The 21,248-nt window shown below is 38.1% G+C and overlaps 2 protein-coding genes across 21 annotated transcripts in view; one reads left to right on the forward strand and one right to left on the reverse strand.

Moving 5' to 3' along the window:
* The window catches only part of PREPL (prolyl endopeptidase like), a 56,002-nt gene extending 36,222 nt beyond the window's left edge, over positions 1–19,780 (forward strand). For 12 of the 20 annotated variants that reach the window (XM_008980755.5, XM_078349422.1, XM_008980751.5 and 9 more), the window contains 7 exons: positions 2,941–3,138; positions 6,672–6,847; positions 8,424–8,640; positions 11,938–12,087; positions 15,697–15,820; positions 16,647–16,720; positions 17,095–19,780. In XM_008980755.5, the coding sequence (XP_008979003.1) occupies positions 2,941–3,138; positions 6,672–6,847; positions 8,424–8,640; positions 11,938–12,087; positions 15,697–15,820; positions 16,647–16,720; positions 17,095–17,184 (1,029 nt within the window). In that variant the 3' untranslated portion in view covers positions 17,185–19,780. The remainder of the gene's footprint in view (positions 1–2,940; positions 3,139–6,671; positions 6,848–8,423; positions 8,641–11,937; positions 12,088–15,696; positions 15,821–16,646; positions 16,721–17,094) is intronic. The other 8 variants (XM_078349425.1, XM_078349428.1, XM_035272658.2 and 5 more) reach the window with 1 other exon arrangement.
* Positions 17,093–21,248, reverse strand: part of SLC3A1 (solute carrier family 3 member 1) — a 53,875-nt gene continuing 49,719 nt past the window's right edge. The window contains exon 10 of the mRNA XM_002757805.6: positions 17,093–18,343. Within this exon, the coding sequence (XP_002757851.1) occupies positions 17,903–18,343 (441 nt within the window). The 3' untranslated portion in view covers positions 17,093–17,902. The remainder of the gene's footprint in view (positions 18,344–21,248) is intronic.

Genomic DNA, 21,248 nt, shown 5'->3' on the forward strand with positions numbered 1-21,248 from the left:
AAGAACTCAGAGATTTTATTACCACCAGGCCTGCTTTACAAGAGCTTCTGAAAGAAGCATTACACACAGAAAGAAGCAACCAGTATTAGCCTTTCTAAAAATACACCAAAAGTAAAGAGCACCAAGATAAAGAAGAATTTACACCAACGAATGGATAAAACAGCCAGTCAGCATCAAATGGCAGTAACCCTAAATTTAAATTGACTAAATCCCCCAATCAAAAGACACAGCCAAAACCCAATGGCATGTTACATCCAGACCTGTTTCACATGCAAGGATACACAAAGACTCAAAACAAAGGAATGGAGAAAGATTTACCAACCAAATGGAGAGCAAAAATAAATAATAAATAAATAAAAAGCCGGAGTTGCAATTCTCGTATCGGATAAAATAGATTTTAAAGCAACAAAGATATAGTGGTAAAAGGATCAATGCAACAAGAGCTAACGATCCTAACACCCAGATACATAGAGACTTAGACACAATGAGACAGAAAATTAATAAGAATATCAAGGACTCAAACTCAGATCCGGAACAAGTAAACTTAATATATATTCATAGAGCTCTCCACTTCAAATACACAAAATATACATTCTTGTCAATACCACATCACACCTACCCATAAGCTTAAATGAAACATTGATTGGCCATCATTAATACCCAATTTTTTTCAAAATAAAGCAATATTTCCATTTACTCTCCCTCTTTCTCTTCCTCTTTCTTCCTCTCCTTTACTTATTTTTTTTTTCTTTCCTTCTCTCAAAAAAAAAGAAATCAACTTGTAAACCTCTAGATCCAGGTCGGCAATGTCTCTCTCATTGCTTGATTTCCTTCCTTCCCTTCCCTCCCTCACTCCCTCCCTCCCTCCCTCCCCGCTTCCTCCCTTCCTCCCTTCCTTCCTTCCTTCCTTCCTTCCTTCCTTCCTTCCTTCCTTCCTTCCTTCCTTCCTTCCTTCCTCCCTACCGTCCTTCTTCCCTCCCTTCCTGCCTTCCTCCCCCCCAAAAAAAATAATAAAAAATAAAAATAAAAATACATAAATAAATAATAAATAAATAAATAAATTCTATCTTAGCATTAGAAATGTAAAACCCTTCATATACTTGTCTCCTATCCTTGGTCATCATGCCATCAGTATTTTCTGGAAGTATGTTTTTGGGGGGGTATCACAAAAAAGAAGTTATGATATTTAATTTAGGCTAGTTGGGATGTTTTTTGCTGTATGCTAACATCAGTTTTATTTAGAGGAGGAGTCTGCATACTCAGGCCAATTTTCTTTCAGCATGTATGTCTTAATCATTCTTTTGATGAAATAACTATAGTTTGCTGCTAGAGTGCTAAAACTGAACCTGTTTCTGTCAGGTATCTAAGGAATGTCTGCCTGTTTCCTAGCCTACTTACTCTCTCGTGCTGACCATTAATATATACAGATACACTGTAGGCTTATTGCAGTAGGAAATGTGGGTTAAGATATCCTTGAGTTAGTTAATACCTATTTCTGCAGTAGCTGGGTGAACTTTTAAAAGCCCATAGCCTTGAAGCAATTTTTATTATGATTAAAACATTAATGTTGGTTCCATTCATACCAAAAAGACTTTTTGAGTTTTGGAACCACTTGGTCTAAAGCTAAGACAGCTTACTACATGGGTTACATAGAGACTGTCCTGAAGTCTCATTAAAAGGTGGAGAAACGTGAGCTTCCATGGGCCAAGGAACCTTGTACCCTCACTCTGAGGCCTGGTTATGAGGTTGTAGCAGTGCTGCTTTTTTTCCCCCCCCTCAAGTCTCGGTTTGCGTACTTAGATCTACACTACCAGATTTCTCAACTTGTGTTTACATTTTACTCTCCAGTTATGACTTAAATTTAAATAGACATATCCTTTAAAACAACCCTCAATTTGAGAAGAATAGGAACTTTTTGAGATTGCAAATGCATGTCCTTTTTAGTGTTTCATGAAAATAGATTTTTTTTAATTAATAAGAAGAAATTTGTTCGGAAAACTTAAACTCTGGCTGTAGTTGCTGCAGGTAGAATGGTATCCTCTTTATGCACAAATCTCCTGGCTGCCTTTTTCAATAGTGCCCACCAGTGATGTTTCTGTGCCTCTGATTTTCTAAGGAATTTGCTCTTTCTACAATTACTCAGGAAAAGAAAGGCAATTTTCTTTTAATGTTCTGCCTCTCGATACCATTTCTAACACTCTGTCAACCTGCTTACCAGAGTTCTTTAAAAGGTGTAAGAGGGATGTTAGTGGAAGGCTTGAAGCTGGACCCTGCTGATCTAAGAGAATAAATTTTGATTCCTTTCCTTTTTTCTTAAAGTTAAGAATCTTGAGCATAATAGCTGTGAGTCTCTTAGAGTAGATGTGCCAGAAAAGGTTTTGTTCTGCACAATGGTGAGCCTAGGAGCTAAAGTTGAAACAAATTGCAAATGCCTTAATGCTGCTGAGCCCGTTTATAGCCCTGAAATAATAACTGTCATCACCATGGCTGTCCAGGCAGCAGGGTAAGGACTGGTGGGTAAATTATTAAAAACACACGCATGTGAGGGATTTCATGTTCTTTGAGAGAACAGAGATCTTGGCAGTGTCTGTGGGTTCTGGAATTACTATTTGATTTGCTCTTATTCTTCCATTTTACTATTTTATTACCCAAGCTTATACCCATATATAAACTTTTATATTAAAGGCAATTTCATATAAAGCTAGAATCATGATAAATCATTTTCCTATCGTTTGTCTTATTTTATTGGTCATTAATGGTCAGTTTTGGTTTTTACGTGAAATATATTTTGTTGCGATAAAGTAATCCTTGAATGAGGCATCATGTGATAACAGAAAGTAAACTAGATATTCACATCATCTTGTTTGGAAAGACTTAGAAATTTAACTAATGATACTTGGTGGCCTAAATAAAGAATAAAAATAACTTTTATTTCTGTAGCTCCCTCCTTGGGCCTGTGGATTCATAATGGATACAAATTCTGACCCAAAAAACTGCCCCTTTCAACTTTGCTCTCCAATACGTCCCCCAAAATATTACACATACAAGTTTGCAGAAGGCAAACTGTTTGAGGAAACTGGGCATGAAGACCCAATCACAAAGACTAGTCGTGTTTTACGTCTAGAAGCCAAAAGCAAGGTAGGTCTTGTTGTAATCTTCACTTTGAGCTCCCACTTACTGAAAGCATATTGTTGGCCAGGTGCCATGCAGTTGTTGGAGTTACATTAGCATGGTTTCCTAATGTAGATTTCTTAGACCATAGCAATACCCAGATGATTTTAGGGGTATGTGAATTTTTTTAACCTTAATTTTCATGTATGTTTGAACATGGATTAGAAAATTTATAGCATGTCAAGCTTTTTATTTCACGTTTTTTATGTATGATTTTTTAAAGTTGATTTTTAAAAATTAATAGAGGTGGTATGTAGTTATGGCAAAAATTGTGAAGGTGGTAGCAGTTGACTAGAGTAAACTAGACTGATACAGTCCCTGCCCTCATGGAGCTTACATCTAGCAGGAAAGATGACAGATGTTTAAAAAGTCATTAATGACCACTAGGATGATTAAGAATAAACTAGAAAGGAGACAGGGGATTCCATTTTGTACAGAGGCCCTGAATTTGGGAAGAAATTATACAATTCAAGAAGTATAGGGCTGGCCAGGTTGGTGGCTCATGCCTGTAATGCCAGCACTTTGGGAGGCTGAGGTGGGCAGATCACGAGGTCAGGAGTTCAAGACCAGCCTGGCCAACATGGTGAAACCCCATCTCTACTAAAAATACAAAAAATTAGCTGGGTGTGGTGGCAGGCACCTATAATCCCAGCTACTCGGGAAGCTGAGGCAGAATTGCTTGAACCCGCAAGGCAGAGGTTGCAGTGAGCCAAGACCGTACCATCACATTCCAGCCTGGGCAACAGAGCGAGACACCATTCCAGAAAAAAAGAAAAGTGTAAGGCTAGTCACAGTGGCTCAAATTTGTAATCCCAACAGTGAGCCCAAGCTGGGAGGATCACTTGAACCCAGGAGTTAAGAGACCAACCTGGGCAACGTAGTGAGACCTAATCTCTACAAAAAGCAAAAATATTGGCATGGTGGCATATGCCTGTAGTTCCAATTTCTTGGGAAGCTGAGGTGATAGGATTGCTTGAGCCCAGGAGGTTGAGGCTGCAGTGAGCTGTGATTGCTGCCATTGCATTCCAGCCTGAGTGACAGAGTAAGATCCTGTCTCAGAAGAAAAACAAATGTAAAGGAGGCCATTATGGCCAAAATCAAGTAAAAGATGGAAGATTGGCATGAAGAGGAGTAGAGAGAAATGAGATGTAGAAAAGGAAATACCAAATATTCATATTCCAGGTATACTCAATATACACAATTTACAAATTTGTACAAGTAGGGAACAAATGATCAACTGTAGCCTTGAATTTAAGGAATCCTCAGGCTTTAGCATATTGTATTTCAGATCATTTCACGTGTGCCGACACAGAATGAATTACAACACAAGCCTTTTATTAGGAATTTTTTTCTTTAATTATTTTCTCTGAATATCTTTAAGTAAATATTAATATTTTCATATTATAAAAGCAGTACATGTTTGTTAGAACGGATGCAAAAATACAGAAGATACAAATCTTAAATGACTACTTCTCAGTACCATTTGCTTGCTACACCTCTTAGAAATAATCATTGTTAGGCTGGACGTGGTGGCTCATGCCTATAATCCAGCACTTTGGGAGGCCAAGGCAGGCAGATCACAAAGTCGGGAGATCGAGACCAGTCTGGCCAACATGATGAAACCCATCTTTACTAAAAATACAAAAAATTAGCTGGATGTGGTGGTACGTGTCTGTAATCCCAGCTACTCGGGAGGCTGAGGCAGGAGAATTGCTTGAAGCTAGGAGGTGGAGGTTGCATTGAGCCAAGATCCTGCCACTGCACTCCAGCCTGGGCAACAAAGCGATACTCCATCTCAAAAAAAAAAAGAAATCATTGTTACCCATTTAGTGTATTATCTTTCAGATAAGGTTTTGGCTAGTTTTATAAACATGGTATTATACCAGTCTTTTCAAAATGTTGTAATTACTGGACCTGAAATGGAAAGAACAGTTAAGCACCATGTTCTTGGAGAGCCAAGAGGGGAGAAGGGAAGCAGCTGCTGAATGGAAGCTGGAAGCTGCTATACCTTTCCACAGGCATTTCAGTACTGCTGGCAAACCCAGGTCCAGCCCATCACAAGACCAGCTATTTTACCTCCTCCTCTCACAGGTTTTCAAGCAAGTTCCTCTGCTTGTCTAATTGAAATTGGGGAAGAGGTGGGAAAGACCAAGATTGTTTTATAGAAATTAATCTACAAGTTTTATAAAAGTGAATCTTACTAAAAATGAAAGTTAACTTATGTTGTCATAACAAGTTGGGTATTTTAAAGAACAATGAGAGGATTTCCTCCTTATTTGATAACACTTTGATGTCTCCAGTTATTGCCCCCAACTGAAGTTTTCAAAATGAGAATTAAAATATGGAGAGTGACTTGGTTATATTATTTATTTTCTATATGTAAACTAGTGCTTTTTCATTAGTTTAAGCAGGGTGAAAACTAATTTCTTTACCTTTTTTCTGTGAAAGGTAGATCAGAGGTAGTTCTTTTGTCTGTTCAGAGACTGCATAGTTTCAATAAACTGGGATTGATGAGTTTGAGCTACATTGGGGGAAGGTTACATAACTTACAAGTAACTTTGTAACTCTACAAATAATTTAAATTACTTTAACCCTACAAAGAATTTTACCTAAAAATTGAAAACCACTTTAAATTTTTTTTAATAAAGTTAAATGGGCCTTTGAAGAGGATTGTGGTAGTTACCAGTAACGTCAGTAAGATTTCAAGTCTTAATGGTTGAGAATTCTGACTACAGAGGACAGAAAATTGAACTGGTAAGACTTTAGTCAGCCAGGCGCGGTGGCTCACGCCTATAATCCCAGCACTTTGGGAGGCTGAGGCATGTGGATCACGAGGTCAAGAGATCGAGACCATCCTGGTCAACAAGGTGAAACCCCGTCTCTACTAAAAATACAAAAATTAGCTGGGCATGGTGGTGTGTGCCTGTAGTTCCAGCTACTCGGGAGGCTGAGGCAGGAGAATTGCTTGAACCTGGAAGGCGGAGGTTGCGGTGAGCCAAGATCGCGCCATTGCACTCCAGTCTGGGTAACAACAGCGAAACTCCGTCTCAAAAAAAAAAAAAAAAAAAGACTTTAGTCAGCATATTTGAAGATACTCAAAAATGAGAAATGCCAATATCTTGCTCTAGCCATAGGAAGAATTCTATACTAGGACTTCTAACCTTGGTAAGTGTTTTGGTTTCACCTGAAAATTTAAAATTATAGTGGGTAGTGAAGAACTCTTTAAAATTACATTACTGTCATGAAAAGCTGCATTTAATAAACTGTTTTCGGGCCAATCTTGCAACTCTCTTCTGGTTAATATTGTAGGACAGCAAGTTATCTGAAACCAAAAGCCATGATGTATTTTTAGGGACCATAATTCTTTTTCTTAAACAAATTTGTACTCAACATCAATAGATAGCACATAAGTGGGAACAGTGCACCTCAATATTTTAAATTGGGAAAGAACTGTTATTAGAAAAGACTTCTTTACGTACATAGTAATTCTTCATTTCTAGGATGGAAAATTAGTGCCAATGACTATTTTCCACAAAACGGACTCTGAGGACTTGCAGAAGAAACCTCTCTTGGTACATGTATATGGAGCTTATGGAATGGATTTGAAAATGAATTTCAGACCTGAGAGGCGGGTCCTGGTGGATGATGGATGGATATTAGCATATTGCCATGTTCGGTGAGTCAGTACATTTTACCTGGCATGTGAGTGCCAGACCATTGTGATGGATGTCCAGAATAGAAATATATCAGGGAAAAAAAGCTTATTTTTTTCATTCATATTATTCGATATATTCCTAAACCAGTCCTGGTGAAACTTGATTCTTTAACAGATTAGCTGATCCAAAAAGCAAAAGGATAGATTTTTAGAATTTTTGCATAGATGTACAAGACTTTGTACTTACTTAGTATCATTATTATTTCCATTCAGTTCTCCTGAATTAAGGTTTAAGTAGCCTCTCAATCTGAACTCCTGTTTTCCATCTAACTTCCATTTTATTTCAGCTGTTTTCAAAACATATATTATTTTATATTTCTGCTTAAAATTCTTCTCCACCTCCTCATCTCTAGAACAAAGTCCAGCTTCCCCAGTATAATACTCCTAATGGTCTGATTAATCTCTGTAGTGGCATTTATCATCATATCCTCTTTTTTTTTTTTTTTTTTTTTTGAGACAGTTTTGCTTTGTCACCTGGACTGGAGTACAGTGGCATAATCTTGGCTCACTGCAAGCCCTGCCTCCCAGGTTCAAGCAGTCCCCATGCCTCAGGCTTCTAAGTCTGGGACTACAGGCGAATGCCACCACACCATCTGACTTTTTTTTTTTGAGACAGAGTATCGCTCTGTTGCCCAGGCTGGAGTGCAGTAGCATGATCTTGCCTCACTGCAACCTCTGCCTCCCAGGTTCAAGCAATTCTCAGCCTCCCGAGTAGTTGGGATTATAGGCGTGTACCACCACACCCATCTAATTTTTTGTATTTTTAGTAGAAACAGGGTTTCACTATATATTTAAGGCTGGTCTTAAATTCCTGACCTCAAGTGATCTGCCTGCCTCAGCCTCCCCAAGTGTTGGGATTACAGGTGTGAGGCACCGTGTCTGGTCCCCAAAATCATGTCCTTTTAAATAACATACTCTGTCACCACCTTGCCCTTACACATGCTGTGACTTATCTGTGTCTTCATGCCTTTTCTTTGCCCTCTGGAAACCCAAATTCCTCCTTCACAACTCAGTTTAGGTATCATCTCCTTAAAAGCATTCATGTTCCTGACTCGTATATATACCCCTCACTTGGCAGATAGGTATTCTTTCCTCTGCTCCTGTAATACCTTAAATACACTTGTGTGATGGCAGTGACCACACTGCTTGGTCACTTGTTGGTCATTGTTTTCTTAACTCACAAAATTATTATCTTCTCCAGGGTAGGGAATTTTTGTTTCTACTTTTAGGGTCTGTACTTAATCCCTAATAAATGGGCAGGCACTCAACACGTATTTGTTGAATCAGTTCTGGATTACCTGTATCAGGAGTTGGCAAACCTTTTTCTCTGAAGAGCTACATGGTAACATTTTAGGCTTTGCAGGCCACATATAGTCTCTGTTGCACATTCCTTGTTTTCACCCAATCTTTAAAAAGTAAAAACCATTCTTAGCTCCAGGGTCACACTAAAACAGGCCTCCAGGTGTAGGTTGCTGACCCCAGCCTACATCATTAATGTTTTTTTTTCCACTAAAACTTTTTTGCCCTTCAATTTCAGGGGTGGTGGTGAGTTAGGCCTCCAGTGGCACGCTGATGGCCGTCTAACTAAAAAACTCAATGGCCTTGCTGACTTAGAGGCTTGCATTAAGACGCTTCATGGCCAAGGCTTTTCTCAGCCAAGTCTAACAACCCTGACTGCTTTCAGTGCTGGAGGGGTGCTTGCGGGAGCATTGTGTAATTCTAATCCACAGCTGCTGAGAGCAGTGACTTTGGAGGTGAGTACACTCTGTCTCGACTGTTTATAGAATGGGGGAGGTGCAAAGCCATAGGCTGCTCTAAGAAAAACATTTCTGCGCTGGTGCAGTGGCTCATGCCTATAATCCCAGCATTTTGGGAAACTAAAGTAGGCTGATTGCTTGAGTCCAGGAGTTCGAGACAAGCTTGCACAACATAGCCGGACGCTGTCTCTACAAGAAGTACAAAACAAAACAAAACAAGCTAGGCTTGGTGGCACATGCCTGTAGTCCCAGGTACTTGGGCGGCTGAGGTAAGAGGATCACTTAAGAGGTTGAGGCTGCAGTGAACCACCGTACTCCCTCCTGGGCAACAGAGTGAGACTCTGTCTCAAAAAAGGAAAGAAAAGGATTTCTGTTACGGTTTTACTGCATAGGAGTGTAACAAAGCTTTTAAGTTTTAAACTCAGAATTGTAGCTTTAGAACTTTTAAAGTTATTTTAATTCAACTGTTAACCCTTATTCTCCTCTGACAGTGTTCTTTATTATTTTTAAAGATTTCTACTGTAAGATATTAATGGCTATTTCCATTGCTCATTTATATTTGTAAGCACATTTAGAATTGGTGAAAAAGCATTGAAGCATATATGAGTCACAGTTCAGAAAGCCAGGAAGAGCATGCGGTGACTCTGAAATGCACTGAGTCCTTTGGCTCCTGGTCATCTTGACAGGTTGCTGCCCATCAACATTTCAGTCTTGGATTTAGAGGCTCTTTATTTTTAGATAATCCATTCTTAATGGTCAGTGGTCTTTTGGGCATAGTTTTTCTGTATTTTAATTGAAATATCTTACCCTGTTCAGAAAATGATTATTTTCCCAGTGTCAAAAATTATGAAGTTACATTATAGCAGTTGGTTTCACTGCTATCTTAGATACTCTAAAAAATAATGACTGAAATGGGAGAGAATAAATCATTTTCAGAATTTTTTATTTTGAGGGTAGGGAGTTTATACTTGGGCTTGCAAATAAGTTTTAAATGGTACTCATCTGTAAGTCTGATTTTTAAAAGCAGAAAAATGTGGAGGAAAAAAGACCTGTGCACAAAAGATAATAATGGCAGAATTATTTACAGTTTAAAGAAAAAGCAACTAGCTTTTGACTTTTAGAAATGTAAAGGGAAATAATGAGAAATGTATGTGTAAGGCTATTTATCTTAGGTTGCTTATTATAGTGCAGGAGACAACCCTTTATAAATGTTCAGCAATAGGGGATACATGTATAAATCAGAGTTCTCATATATAAGCAGCAAAAACCAACCCTGACTAATTTAAGCAGAAAAGGACATTAGGGAAATGTAGGTATGTTCAGACCAGTGTTGGAGGTTACACAGCCAGAGGCATAGAATTGGTCCAGTGAAATTATCACTGCTATTACTGCCACCACTGCCAAACACAAATCACCTCACACTGCCAGTGCAAATTCTGTTGCTGGATATAGCTGTGGCACTTTTGCCAGAATAAATTATCTGTGATCACTACTTCTTTGAATCACTAACTTCCCAGGCAGAGTGTAGAGCACATGTGTCTGGTTGATAGACCCAAGTCACACATGGATCACATAGCTACTCTCAAGCTGCAAGGGAAGCTGGGAAAGAGGATGTCTAGCATTTAGTATCTCTACAGTGAGAGGCAAGCTCTATCTGATAAGGTTGGAGGTTTTTCAAATGCAAAAAAAGTTAAGATGACAGGCAGCCAAAAAGAATTACAGATGCCTTACTATACTTGGTTAATGTTAATACAAGGGAAGGCTAAAAAGCATGTTAACAGAAGAATATAAAGCTAAGTGAAAAATACAGCCTTCATTTTTGTTTTGTTTTTTGAGACAGAGTTTTGCTCTTTCACTCAGGCTGGAATGCAGCGGCGCACGATCACAGCTCACTTCAGCCTCAACCTCTGGGGCTCAGGTGATCCTCCCAACCTCAGCCTCCTGAGTATCTGGGACTACAGGCATGTGCCACCATGCCCTGCTAATTTTTATGGGTTTTGTTTTGTTTGTTTGTTTTGGTAGACATGGGGTTTCACGAGGTGGCCAGGCTGGTCTAACTCTTGGGCTCAAGTGATTTGCTCACCTCTGCCTCCTAAAGTGCTGGGATTACAGGCATGAGCCACCATGTGCGACCTAGCCTTCGTTTTATTAAATTTTGTAATACTAGTTATAAGCCAATGGGTTGTTTTCTCTTCTTTCACCTTGAATGTTTTTCCAGAGTTTCTTTACTTAGCGTTTTTTACTTTTAATATAAAATGTCAAATTAGTGAAAAAGACTTTATACCTTGCTATGGTTTTTTCATTAAAAAATTTTTAATTATGGTAAAATAACATAAAATTTACCATTTAAACCATTTTTAAGGGAATAGTTCAGTAGTGGTAACTGCATTCATATGATTTGCAATCTCCAGAACTTGATTTTCATCTTACAAAACTGAAACCCTATACCAATTAAACAACTCTCCATTTGCTTCTTCCCACTGCCTCTGTCTCTGTGAATTTGACTACTCAAGCACCTCAGATAGGTGGAATCATAAAAAATATATTTGTTTGTAACTGGTTTATTTCACTTAGATGATACCCTTGAGGTTCATCCATATTATAATGTGTATCAGAATTTTATTCCTTTTTAAGGCTGAGTAATATTCCATGTAATATTGTATGTGTATACCACATTTGGCTTACTCGTTCTTCCATTAATGGACACTTGAGTTGCTTCCACCTTTTGGTTGTTGTGAATATGCTGCTATGAACATAAGTATACAGATCTCTTCAAGAGCCTGCTTTCAGTTTTGGGGATTATATGCCAGGAGTGGAATTGCTGGATCATATGGTAATCTTAAACTTAACCTTTTGATGAACCACTATACGGTTTTCCATAGCAGCTGCCCCATTTTATATTTCAACCACCAGTGCCTCAGGATTCCAGCTTCTCCACGTTATTGCCAATACTTTTTTAAAAACATAATAACCATCCTAATTGGTATGAGACAGTAGCATTTATTACTTTTATATAAGAAAAAATATATATGAATAAAAGATACCAAGCTAAAAATAAATATTGTGAAATTAGAAAATAAACCATTTCCTGTTACATAAGTGTCATTTAAGGAGTCTGAAGACTTTAAAAGTAGGTTATAAATTACAGGCCCTGGTTAAGGACTAGCTCCTGGTATTCTGCATGGCTTCTTGAGTTAGTTTCGCTCCTATCAGTATGTATATTCATAAAATGTAATAATTTTCTGAAACTCACCAACCTCTTTAAGTACTAGTTTCTTTGCCTTTTTTTTTTAGGCACCTTTCTTGGACGTTCTCAACACCATGATGGACACCACACTTCCTCTGACATTAGAAGAATTAGAAGAATGGGGGAATCCTTCATCTGATGAAAAATACAAGAACTACATAAAACGTTACTGTCCCTATCAAAATATTAAACCTCAGGTAGTGAAAGACAATTGTGTTAGACTATCCTGAATTGATATAGAAGATAATTTTTAAAAAAAACTTTTCCAAGCTGAAGAAAAGATGTTTCTACTTATAATACCTAAATATCTTCAGCACCATCTCTGCTCATGCTTCATGTTTAATACCTCAGGGGAATAGATTTATGCCTTAATTACTGAATTAGTTAAGGTTCTTTAGTCAAGAAAAGGCTATTCCAGGTAACAAGTAGTCTAACTGTAATACTGAGGCTCTTTCAAGATATCAAGTGAGAAAAAGCTTAGAGCACTTGGAGAAAATTGGAGGTGATTATTTTTCATGGTCTCTATAGTAAAAAGGGACCATAAGAAATAATGTAAACTCAATTTTAGAGTAGGTGCCATGCAGTGCTGAGAAGAACGTATATTCTGTGGTTTTGGGGTGGAGAGTTCCGTAGATGTCTGTTAGGCCCACTTGGTCCAGATCTGAGTTCAAGTCCTAGATATCCTTGTTAATTTTCTGTCTCATTGATCTGTCTAATATTGACAGTGGAGTGTTAAAGTCTCCCACTATTATTGTGTGGGAGTCTAAGTCTCTTTGTAGGTCATTAAGAACTTGCTTTATGTACCTGGGTGCTCCTGTATTGGGTGTGTATATATTTAGGATTGTTAGTTTTTCTTGATGCATTGATCCTTTTGCCATTATGAAATGTCCTTCTTTGTCTCTTTTGATCTTTGTTGGTTTAAAGTCTATTTTATCAGAGACGAGAATTGCAACTCCTGCTTTTTTTTGCTCTCTGTTTGCTTGGTAAATCTTCCTCCATCCCTTTATTTTGAGCCTTCATGTATCTGGATACAGCACACCGATGGGTTTTGGCTTTGTTTGGCTGGATATGAAATTCTAGGTTGAAAGTTCTTTTCTTTAAGAATGTTGAAAATTGGCCCCCACTCTCTTCTGGCTTGTAGGGTTTCTGCGGAGAGGTCTGCTGTGAGTCTGATGGGCTTCCTTTTCTGGGTAACCTGACCTTTCTCTCTGGCTGCCCTTAGCATTTTTTCCTTCATTTCAACCCTGGTGAATCTGACGATTATGTGCTTTAGGGTTGCTCTTCTTGAGGATTATCTTTGTGGTGTTCTCTGTATGGTTACCCACTTCCTGAAGCCTGTTTCTGTCAATTCATCAGATTCATTCTCCATTCATCTTAGATCCTTAGCTGGTTCCAGGGATGCAAGGCTGGTTCAACATATGCAAATTTATAAACATAATACACCACATAAACAGAACCAAAGACAAAAACCACATGAAATAGATGCAGAGAAGGCCTTATAAAATTCAACAGCCCTTTATGCTAAAAACCCTCAATAAACTAGGTATCAACAAAATGTATCTCAAAATAATAAAAGCTGTTTACAACAAACCTACAGCCAGTATCATACTGAATGGGCAAAAACTGGAAGCATTCCCTTTGAAATCTGGCACTAGACAAGGATGCCCTCTCTCACCACTCCTATTCAATATAGTATTGGAAGTTCTAGCCAGAGCAATCAGGCAAGAAAAAGAAATACAGGGTGTTCAATTAGAAAAGAGGAAGTCGAATTGTCTCTATTTGCAGACAACATGATTGTATATTTAGAAGACCCCATCATCTCAGCCCAAAATCTCCTTAAACTGATGAGCAACTTCAGCCAAGTCTCAGGATACAAAATCAATGTGCAGAAATCACAAGCATTTCTATACAGCAATAATGGACTAGCAGAGAGCTGAATCATGAGCAAACTCCCATTCACAATTGCTACAAAGAGAATAGAATACCTAGGAATACAACTAACAAAGGATGTAAAGGACCTCTTCAAGGAGAACTACAAACCACTGCTCAAGGAAAACAAGAGAGGACACAAACAGATGGAAAAACATTCCATACTCATGGTTAGGAAGAATCAATATCATGAAAATGGCCATAGTGCCCAAAGTAATTTATAGATACAATGCTATCCCCATCAAGCTACCATTGACCTTCTTCATAGAACTGGAAAAAAACACTTTAAATTTCATGTGGAACCAAAAGAGATAGCCAAGACAATCCTAAGCAAAAAGAACAAAGCTGGAGGCATCACACTACCTGACTTCAACTATACTACAAGGCTACAGTAAGCCAAAGAGCATGGTACTGGTATAAAAACAGAGATATAGATCAGTAGAACAGAACAGAGGCCTTGGAAGCAATGCCACACATCTACAACCATCTGATCTTTGACAAACCTGACAAAAGCAAGCAATGGGGAAAGGATTCCCTGTTTAATAAATGGTGTTGGGAAACTGCCCAGCCATGTGCAGAAAGCAGAAACTGGATCCCTTTCTTACACCTACACTAAAATTAACACCAGATGAGTTAAAGATTTAAACATAAGACCTAACACCATAAAAACCCTAGAAGAAAACCTAGGCAATAACATTCAGGACATAGGCATAGGCAAGGACTTCATGACAAAAACACCAAAAGCAATGGCAACAAAAGCCAAAATAGTCAAATGGGATCTAATTGAACTTAAGAGCTTCTGCACAGCAAAAGAAACTATCATCAGAGTGAACCAACAACCAACTGAATGGGAAAAAATTTTTGCAATCTACCCACCTGACAAAGGGCTAATATCTAGAATCTACAAAGAACTAAAACAGATTTACAAGAAAAAAACAAACCCATCTGAATGTGGGAAAAGGATATGAACAGACACTTTTCAAAGGAAGACATCTATGAGGCCAGGAAACATTTGAAAAAATGCTTATCATCACTGATTATGAGAGAAATGCAAATCAAATCCACATTGAGATGCCACCCCATGCCAGTTAGAATGGTGATCATTAAAACATCCGGAGACAACAGATGCTGGAGAGGATGTGGAGAAATAGGAACACTTTTACACTGTCAGTGGGAGTGTAAACTAGTTCAACCATTATGGAAGACAGTGTGGTGCTTCCTCAAGGACCTAAAAAGACAAATTCCATTTGACCCAGCAATCCCATTACTGGATATATACCCAAAGGATTATAAATCATTCTATTATAAAGACACATGCACACACATGTTCATAGCAGCACTGTTTACAATAGCAAAGACCTGGAACCAACCCAAATGCCATCAACGATAGACTGGACAAGGAACATGTGGTACATATACACCATGCAATACTATGCAGCCATAAAAAACAATGAGTTCGTGTCTTTTATAGGGACATGGATGAATCTGGAAACCATCATTCTCAGCAAACGGACACAAGAACAGAAAAACATTGCATGTCCTCACTCATAGGCGGGTGTTGAACAATGAGAACATGTGGACACAGGGAGGGGAGCACTACACACTGGGGTCTGTTGGCAGGAGCGCCAAGGGAGGGACAGTGGGGGCGGGTGGGGAGGTTGGGGAGGAGTAACATGGGGAGAATTGCCAGATATAGGTGATAGGGGGATGGAGGCAGCAAATCACATTGCCATGTGTGTACCTATGCAACAATCCTGCATAATCTGCACATGTACCCCAGAACCTAAAGTAACAATTGAAAAATAAACACAAATAGAATTTTTAATAACTACATCAAAAAAAAAAGGTAAACTCTTTGTGCATGTATTTTCTTTCAGCATTATCCTTCAATTCACATAACGGCGTATGAAAATGATGAACGTGTACCTCTGAAAGGAATTGTAAGCTATACTGAGAAACTCAAGGAAGCCATCATGGAGCATACTAAGGGCACAGGAGAAGGTAGGAGACCACCCAGAAGCAGGAAACGTGGCCAGACTACTAACCACAGCACACTGCTCAGAGTAATGTATTTCAGGCTGCAACCAAATCATCTGCCCAGGATTTAGGCCAAACAGTTATTTTCCTATGTTGACTACCCAGTTAAAGTGTATGTAGCTACATAACTATACATACTCTGCCTCGCCTCTTTTTCAAAGAACAGTATTAAAATAGGTGGGCAGACACAAAGAAAAAAATTAATTTAAGACTCAAATATAACTTGGAGATGTACTGCTATACAGTTATTCATTTAACAAATATTTATTGAGCCATTATTCTTGGGAATCTCTAAAAGATGGATTCTGAGGTTTTTGCTTTGGGCCACCAGTGCCCAGACTGTTTAGGTGCTTGAATTTCCTCTGGATAGTTATTTCGGTTTTATGAGATACACATCCCTCCTTTTTGCCTTGCAACTGCATGCTAAGTCAGACAGTCTCCCTGTATTCCTCTCCATTTGTCACTCCCACACATTGCTATAGTTGGCGTTTTCAGGGCAGAAGCCTCTCAGATTCCACAGGGCACGTTGATGATCTCCTGGGTTTCAACCTTCTCCATGTGGCACCACGTAGTCTTTTCCATATGGCCTCTTCCTGCTTTCCCTGTGTCAGGAGTTTGTCTTCTGCTGCTTGTCCCCTCCCATCTTTTTGTTGACAATGGTGGTTTTTGCTTTTTATTCCTTCACTATTACTTGAACTGAGTACTCAAAGAACAGGGGAGAAATGGGTCTGGATATTCCAAAGAAGATTCCAAACAGTCTTCTAACTGTTCTATATGTTAACTCTTTCAGGCTATCAGGCCCCTAATATTATTCTAGATATTCAGCCTGGAGGCAATCATGTCATTGAGGATTCTCACAAAAAGGTATGTTATCAAGCCCCTCTGTAGACAGATACCTGAACTAGAGAGATGTTGTATTTACACGTTTTCAGTGGCTGCAGCAGGATATATGACAAAGCTACTTCACAAATGTCCTGTCTATGGGTGAGAACTAGGAGGGGATGGAGGGACACTGTGTCAGTCAAGAGATATGTCTCTGGTACTTGATAAGTGAGCTCTGTTAAAGAAAATAATTTAATCTTAATTGTTGGAAGCCTGCTGTCTCTGTCCCAAATAAAAATATTCTTGCCATAAATTGCCGACTTCAGGGTTAGTTGAAGATGGATAGACAAAGAGAAGTTTCAACAGTGGCATTTTACTACAAAGGCCTTCTAATTTTTAAAATGTGTTTCTTTTAGATTACAGCCCAAATTAAATTCCTGTACGAGGAACTTGGACTTGACAGCACCAGTGTTTTCGAGGATCTTAAGAAATACCTGAAATTCTGAAACACTGCATTCAACTGGGAATTGGAAACACTGAAATATTTGGTAGTGTTACTTCCAATTGAGTTAGCAAAAAAAAAAAATTAGTAACTTAGAGATTTTGAAGTTATTAATCTTTTAAAATGTGCTTCTCCATCTAAATTTTGCATAGTCTACATCTCACTTGCTTATACTGTTCTCTCCATTGATGCACATGCCCATTAACCTAGGAAAGTAGTTTTCAAATCATGCTCCTTAGAAGGACATGGAGTTGGGGACAAGGGAAGGATTGGTGACAGCAGAACTCTAGGCCTCCCTTCCAGTCAGAACAGTTGAGCAGTTTACAAATCAGTGTCCTGCCTCTTTGCTAGCAAATGCTTTTAGACATTGTGGGAGGGAGTCATCCTCTAATTTCTATGACTGCATTTTAAGGGAAAAGATAACATTCTTCCCATTAAAATTTGTTAAGAGTTTTTGAATAATCTGGGGTCCTAATGTGTTCTGATCATCCCTGATTGATGCTATCTCAATAAAGATATAAGCTCCTATAATTGATAATTTACTTTTAAACATTTTATTTTTTCAAAACATTTGAGAACCCTTCTTAAAGCAGTTACGTTCAAGCTACAGAAATACCTAAGAATGAATGATTGTTCCACAAGAAGCATGCTGTACATGAAGCTACTACAAATCCTTACATTCCCAATGAAATGCCAGGGTCTTCGTCTCTTCATAAAGATGCCTAACACGAGGTATACAGTATGTTCAGTACACTGGAATAGCATGCTCGATTGGAAACAAAGCATCTATCTCTGAAAGCTGTTTGGTGATGAAGGAGATTCTTCGTGTTGTGTTCAAGGATGAGTCCATCTCCCTTGTCCAGAAAAATGCCACTGGTATCAACTTCGCTGCCTTTGTTGGTAGAACTGGTACTTAACCTTATTCTCACTCTAGTGGGAAGGCCTGAAATCATATTCTGTAGATTTAGCAGTGTCGATTCTCCAAAATTCAGAACGACGATAAAGATTCTGTCTATGCCATCCAGTTCTCTTGTGTACACAACATAGTGGCTGTCATTCCTCAAATGGCAAAACCAGCCCCTGCTCAGGAGTAGCTCATTGGCATGAAGTAGACTTAAATCTTGATATAACTTCAAAGCCGATCTGGGCTGTGTCATTTGGACCTGTTTTTTAAAAAAAGTATTCACATAAGTGATTTTAAGAATTGTTTGTAAGTATTTTTAATATATTGTAAGGAGTTATTTCCCCAAAACACTCACTTCAGTTTTGCCCCTTATAAATTGCCAAATTGTAAGCATCAATAAGTAGGTAAGAATAATTCATCTAAAAACTGATAGAAATGACAAATTCAGGGTTTCAGCTTGTCTGGGAGTCATTAAAGCCTGCACAGTGCTCTGCTACATTGTAGAGTTTCTGTAGAGACCAAATTTGACTCCACTTCAGGAATCCCAAAACAAACGTCCAAGTCTAAGTTGATGAATATTTTACTCGTGTAAAGTCACTCTGTACTTTATTGTAACTGCCAGATGCCCAGAAGGAAAGCAACAATGGACTCAGACTTCTGAGGAATTGGGGCTTGTTCCCCTTTGTAGAATAATGTGGAGGTTGCTGTTGTGCAAAGATCACGTAACTTTAGCAGACATGTATTTCTTGCACAGCTAATGCTAGAAAAGAAAGTTGAAAAAAGGATGCAAAATAAATAGCTGCCTAAGGTGGAAGTTAGAAATTGTAGATTTTTTTTTTAACCATAAAAGTAGTATGTGTTCATTAAAGATTATTTGGGTTTATTTCACAGCTATATAAAACATACGTAATTTGATGATGTACTTCTGACATTTCAAGTATTTTCTGTTCTTGACTATATAACCTCCATAAATGTGTTTAATGACAATATTCTGTTGAATGGTTGTGCCATACTTAACCACTCCCTTTCATTTTGACATTTGTGTTTCTAATATTTTCTATTTTTATTCCCCTCCCCCATTTTTATATTTTAGATTATCAGAGAAACACTTTGTCAAAGAATATGGACACTTGATACATAATGCCAAATTCTTCATAAGAGCTGTTGCCAAATCAATGATAATGTTGATTTACTTGTACTCTTGCCAGCCATGTTTACTCGGGTGGTGGTGGTTATTGTGATGGTGTTGTTCTTTAGGGGTGGATTCCCATTATGTGGTCTTTAAATAATTATCTAATAATGGGTGTTTGAAAAAATGTTTATTCTGTTGGTCAGGTACAAAGGTATTTATGATACATGTGTATGACTTGTCAAAGTTAACATTTTCTCTAGCCTTAGGTAATGCATGAAAGCACATGTTTCAGTGCCACTCATATAAGAAGTGCCCAGTCACTGTTAACTATTATTACCTACTTGTTATTACTTTCTAGAAATATGTTGAAGTCTTTTTCTGTAATTGCGGATTTGTCAGTTTACATTTCTGAGTATTTTATATATTTTGAAGCTGTTGTTAGATGCATATTCATGATTTTTAGTGGAATGTTGTTTTATCAGTTTTTCAAAATTGCCTTTGTCTCATATAATGCTTTTCATATTGAACTCTATTTTGTCTGCTATTAAATATTTCCAAGCCTGATGATTTTTATGATTTTTTTTATTCAATTACAATAAGAATACATACTATAAAAAGGTTTTAACACGGTTCCATAGCTTCACAGTTCCCCTCAGAGACAGGCACTATTACTACTTATGTGTTCTTTTGTTTTTATGTATCATATAAAATGATACATTCTGTGCCTATGTAAACATGTTTACATATTTTTCTTTACACAATTGGTGGCATGTTCCCATTTTATACTTTATTTAATACATGTTAGAAGTGGTCTCATATCAAGGTATATAGAGCTCTCTCATTTTTAAAAACTGCATACTGGGCCCATAATTGATAGAACTGGTTTTCTATTGATAAAATATCTAAATCACTTCTAGTGTCTTCTATTAATAAGTGTTGCAGGCTGGGCATGGTGGCTCACACCTGTAATCCTAGTGCTTTGGGAGGCCAAGCCAGGTGGATCACCTGAGGTCAGGAGTTCAAGACCAGCCTAGCCAACATAGTGAAACACCATCCCTACTTAAAAAAAAAAAAAAAAATTAGCCAGGCATGATGATGTGCACCTGTAATCCCAGCTACTTAGGAGGCTGAGGGAAGAGAATCGCTTGAACCTGGAAGATGGAGGCTGCAGTGAGCCAAGATCATGTCACTGCTCTCTAGCCTGGGTGACAGAGCAAGACTCTGTCTCAGAAAAAAAATAGTGTTGAGGTCTCTTGAGTATTATTGTGCACCTATGCAAATATTTCTAAATACAAGTATCTAGGAGTAGAATTATTCGGTCAAAAGATAACTGCATTTTTTTGTTTAGAGCTATATTCTTTATCTTCAATTCTTTGTATGTCTTTTGTTTTAAAGCTGTTTCTCATCTGTATTTTGTCTTGTTAGCTGCGTGGCTTTATCTTTTAATAGGCTAATTTAACCCATTCATATTTGTGATTATTGTTATGTTTAGACATAATTCTGAAGCCCTATTTTATCTTTTCTTCATGGTTATATGGGTTTTTTTTCTGTTAAGCTTTCTATTGGGTTGACTATATAATTTTTTTCTTCTAGTGTTCTCTGAAAATTTGTATGTCTGTCCAAATTTCACCATTAAAATTATGACCACTTTAAAATAATTTTTCTCAACAGCTAGAACAATGCTGGCCAACATAACTTTCTGTAATGCTGGAAACATTCTATATCAGTGCTATCCAATATGGCAGCTACTGAGCACTTGAAGTATTAGTATGACATGGAAACTAATTTTATTTATTTTTCAAAGAGTCTCCCTCTGTTGCCCAGGCTGGAGTGCAGTGGCACAATCATGGCTCACTGCAGCCTCAACATCCTGGGATCAAGTGATCCTCACACCTCAGCTTCCTGAGCTGGGAATACAAGTGTGTGCCACCATGCTCAGCTAATTTTTTTTTTTTTAAGAGATGGCATCTCACTATGTTGCCCAGACTGGTCTCCAACTCCTGGGATCAAATGATCCTCCCACCTTGGCCTC

The sequence above is a fragment of the Callithrix jacchus genome, chromosome 14 (assembly GCF_049354715.1).
Source record: "Callithrix jacchus isolate 240 chromosome 14, calJac240_pri, whole genome shotgun sequence".
In the NCBI taxonomy this organism is placed as follows: Eukaryota; Metazoa; Chordata; class Mammalia; order Primates; family Cebidae; genus Callithrix; species Callithrix jacchus.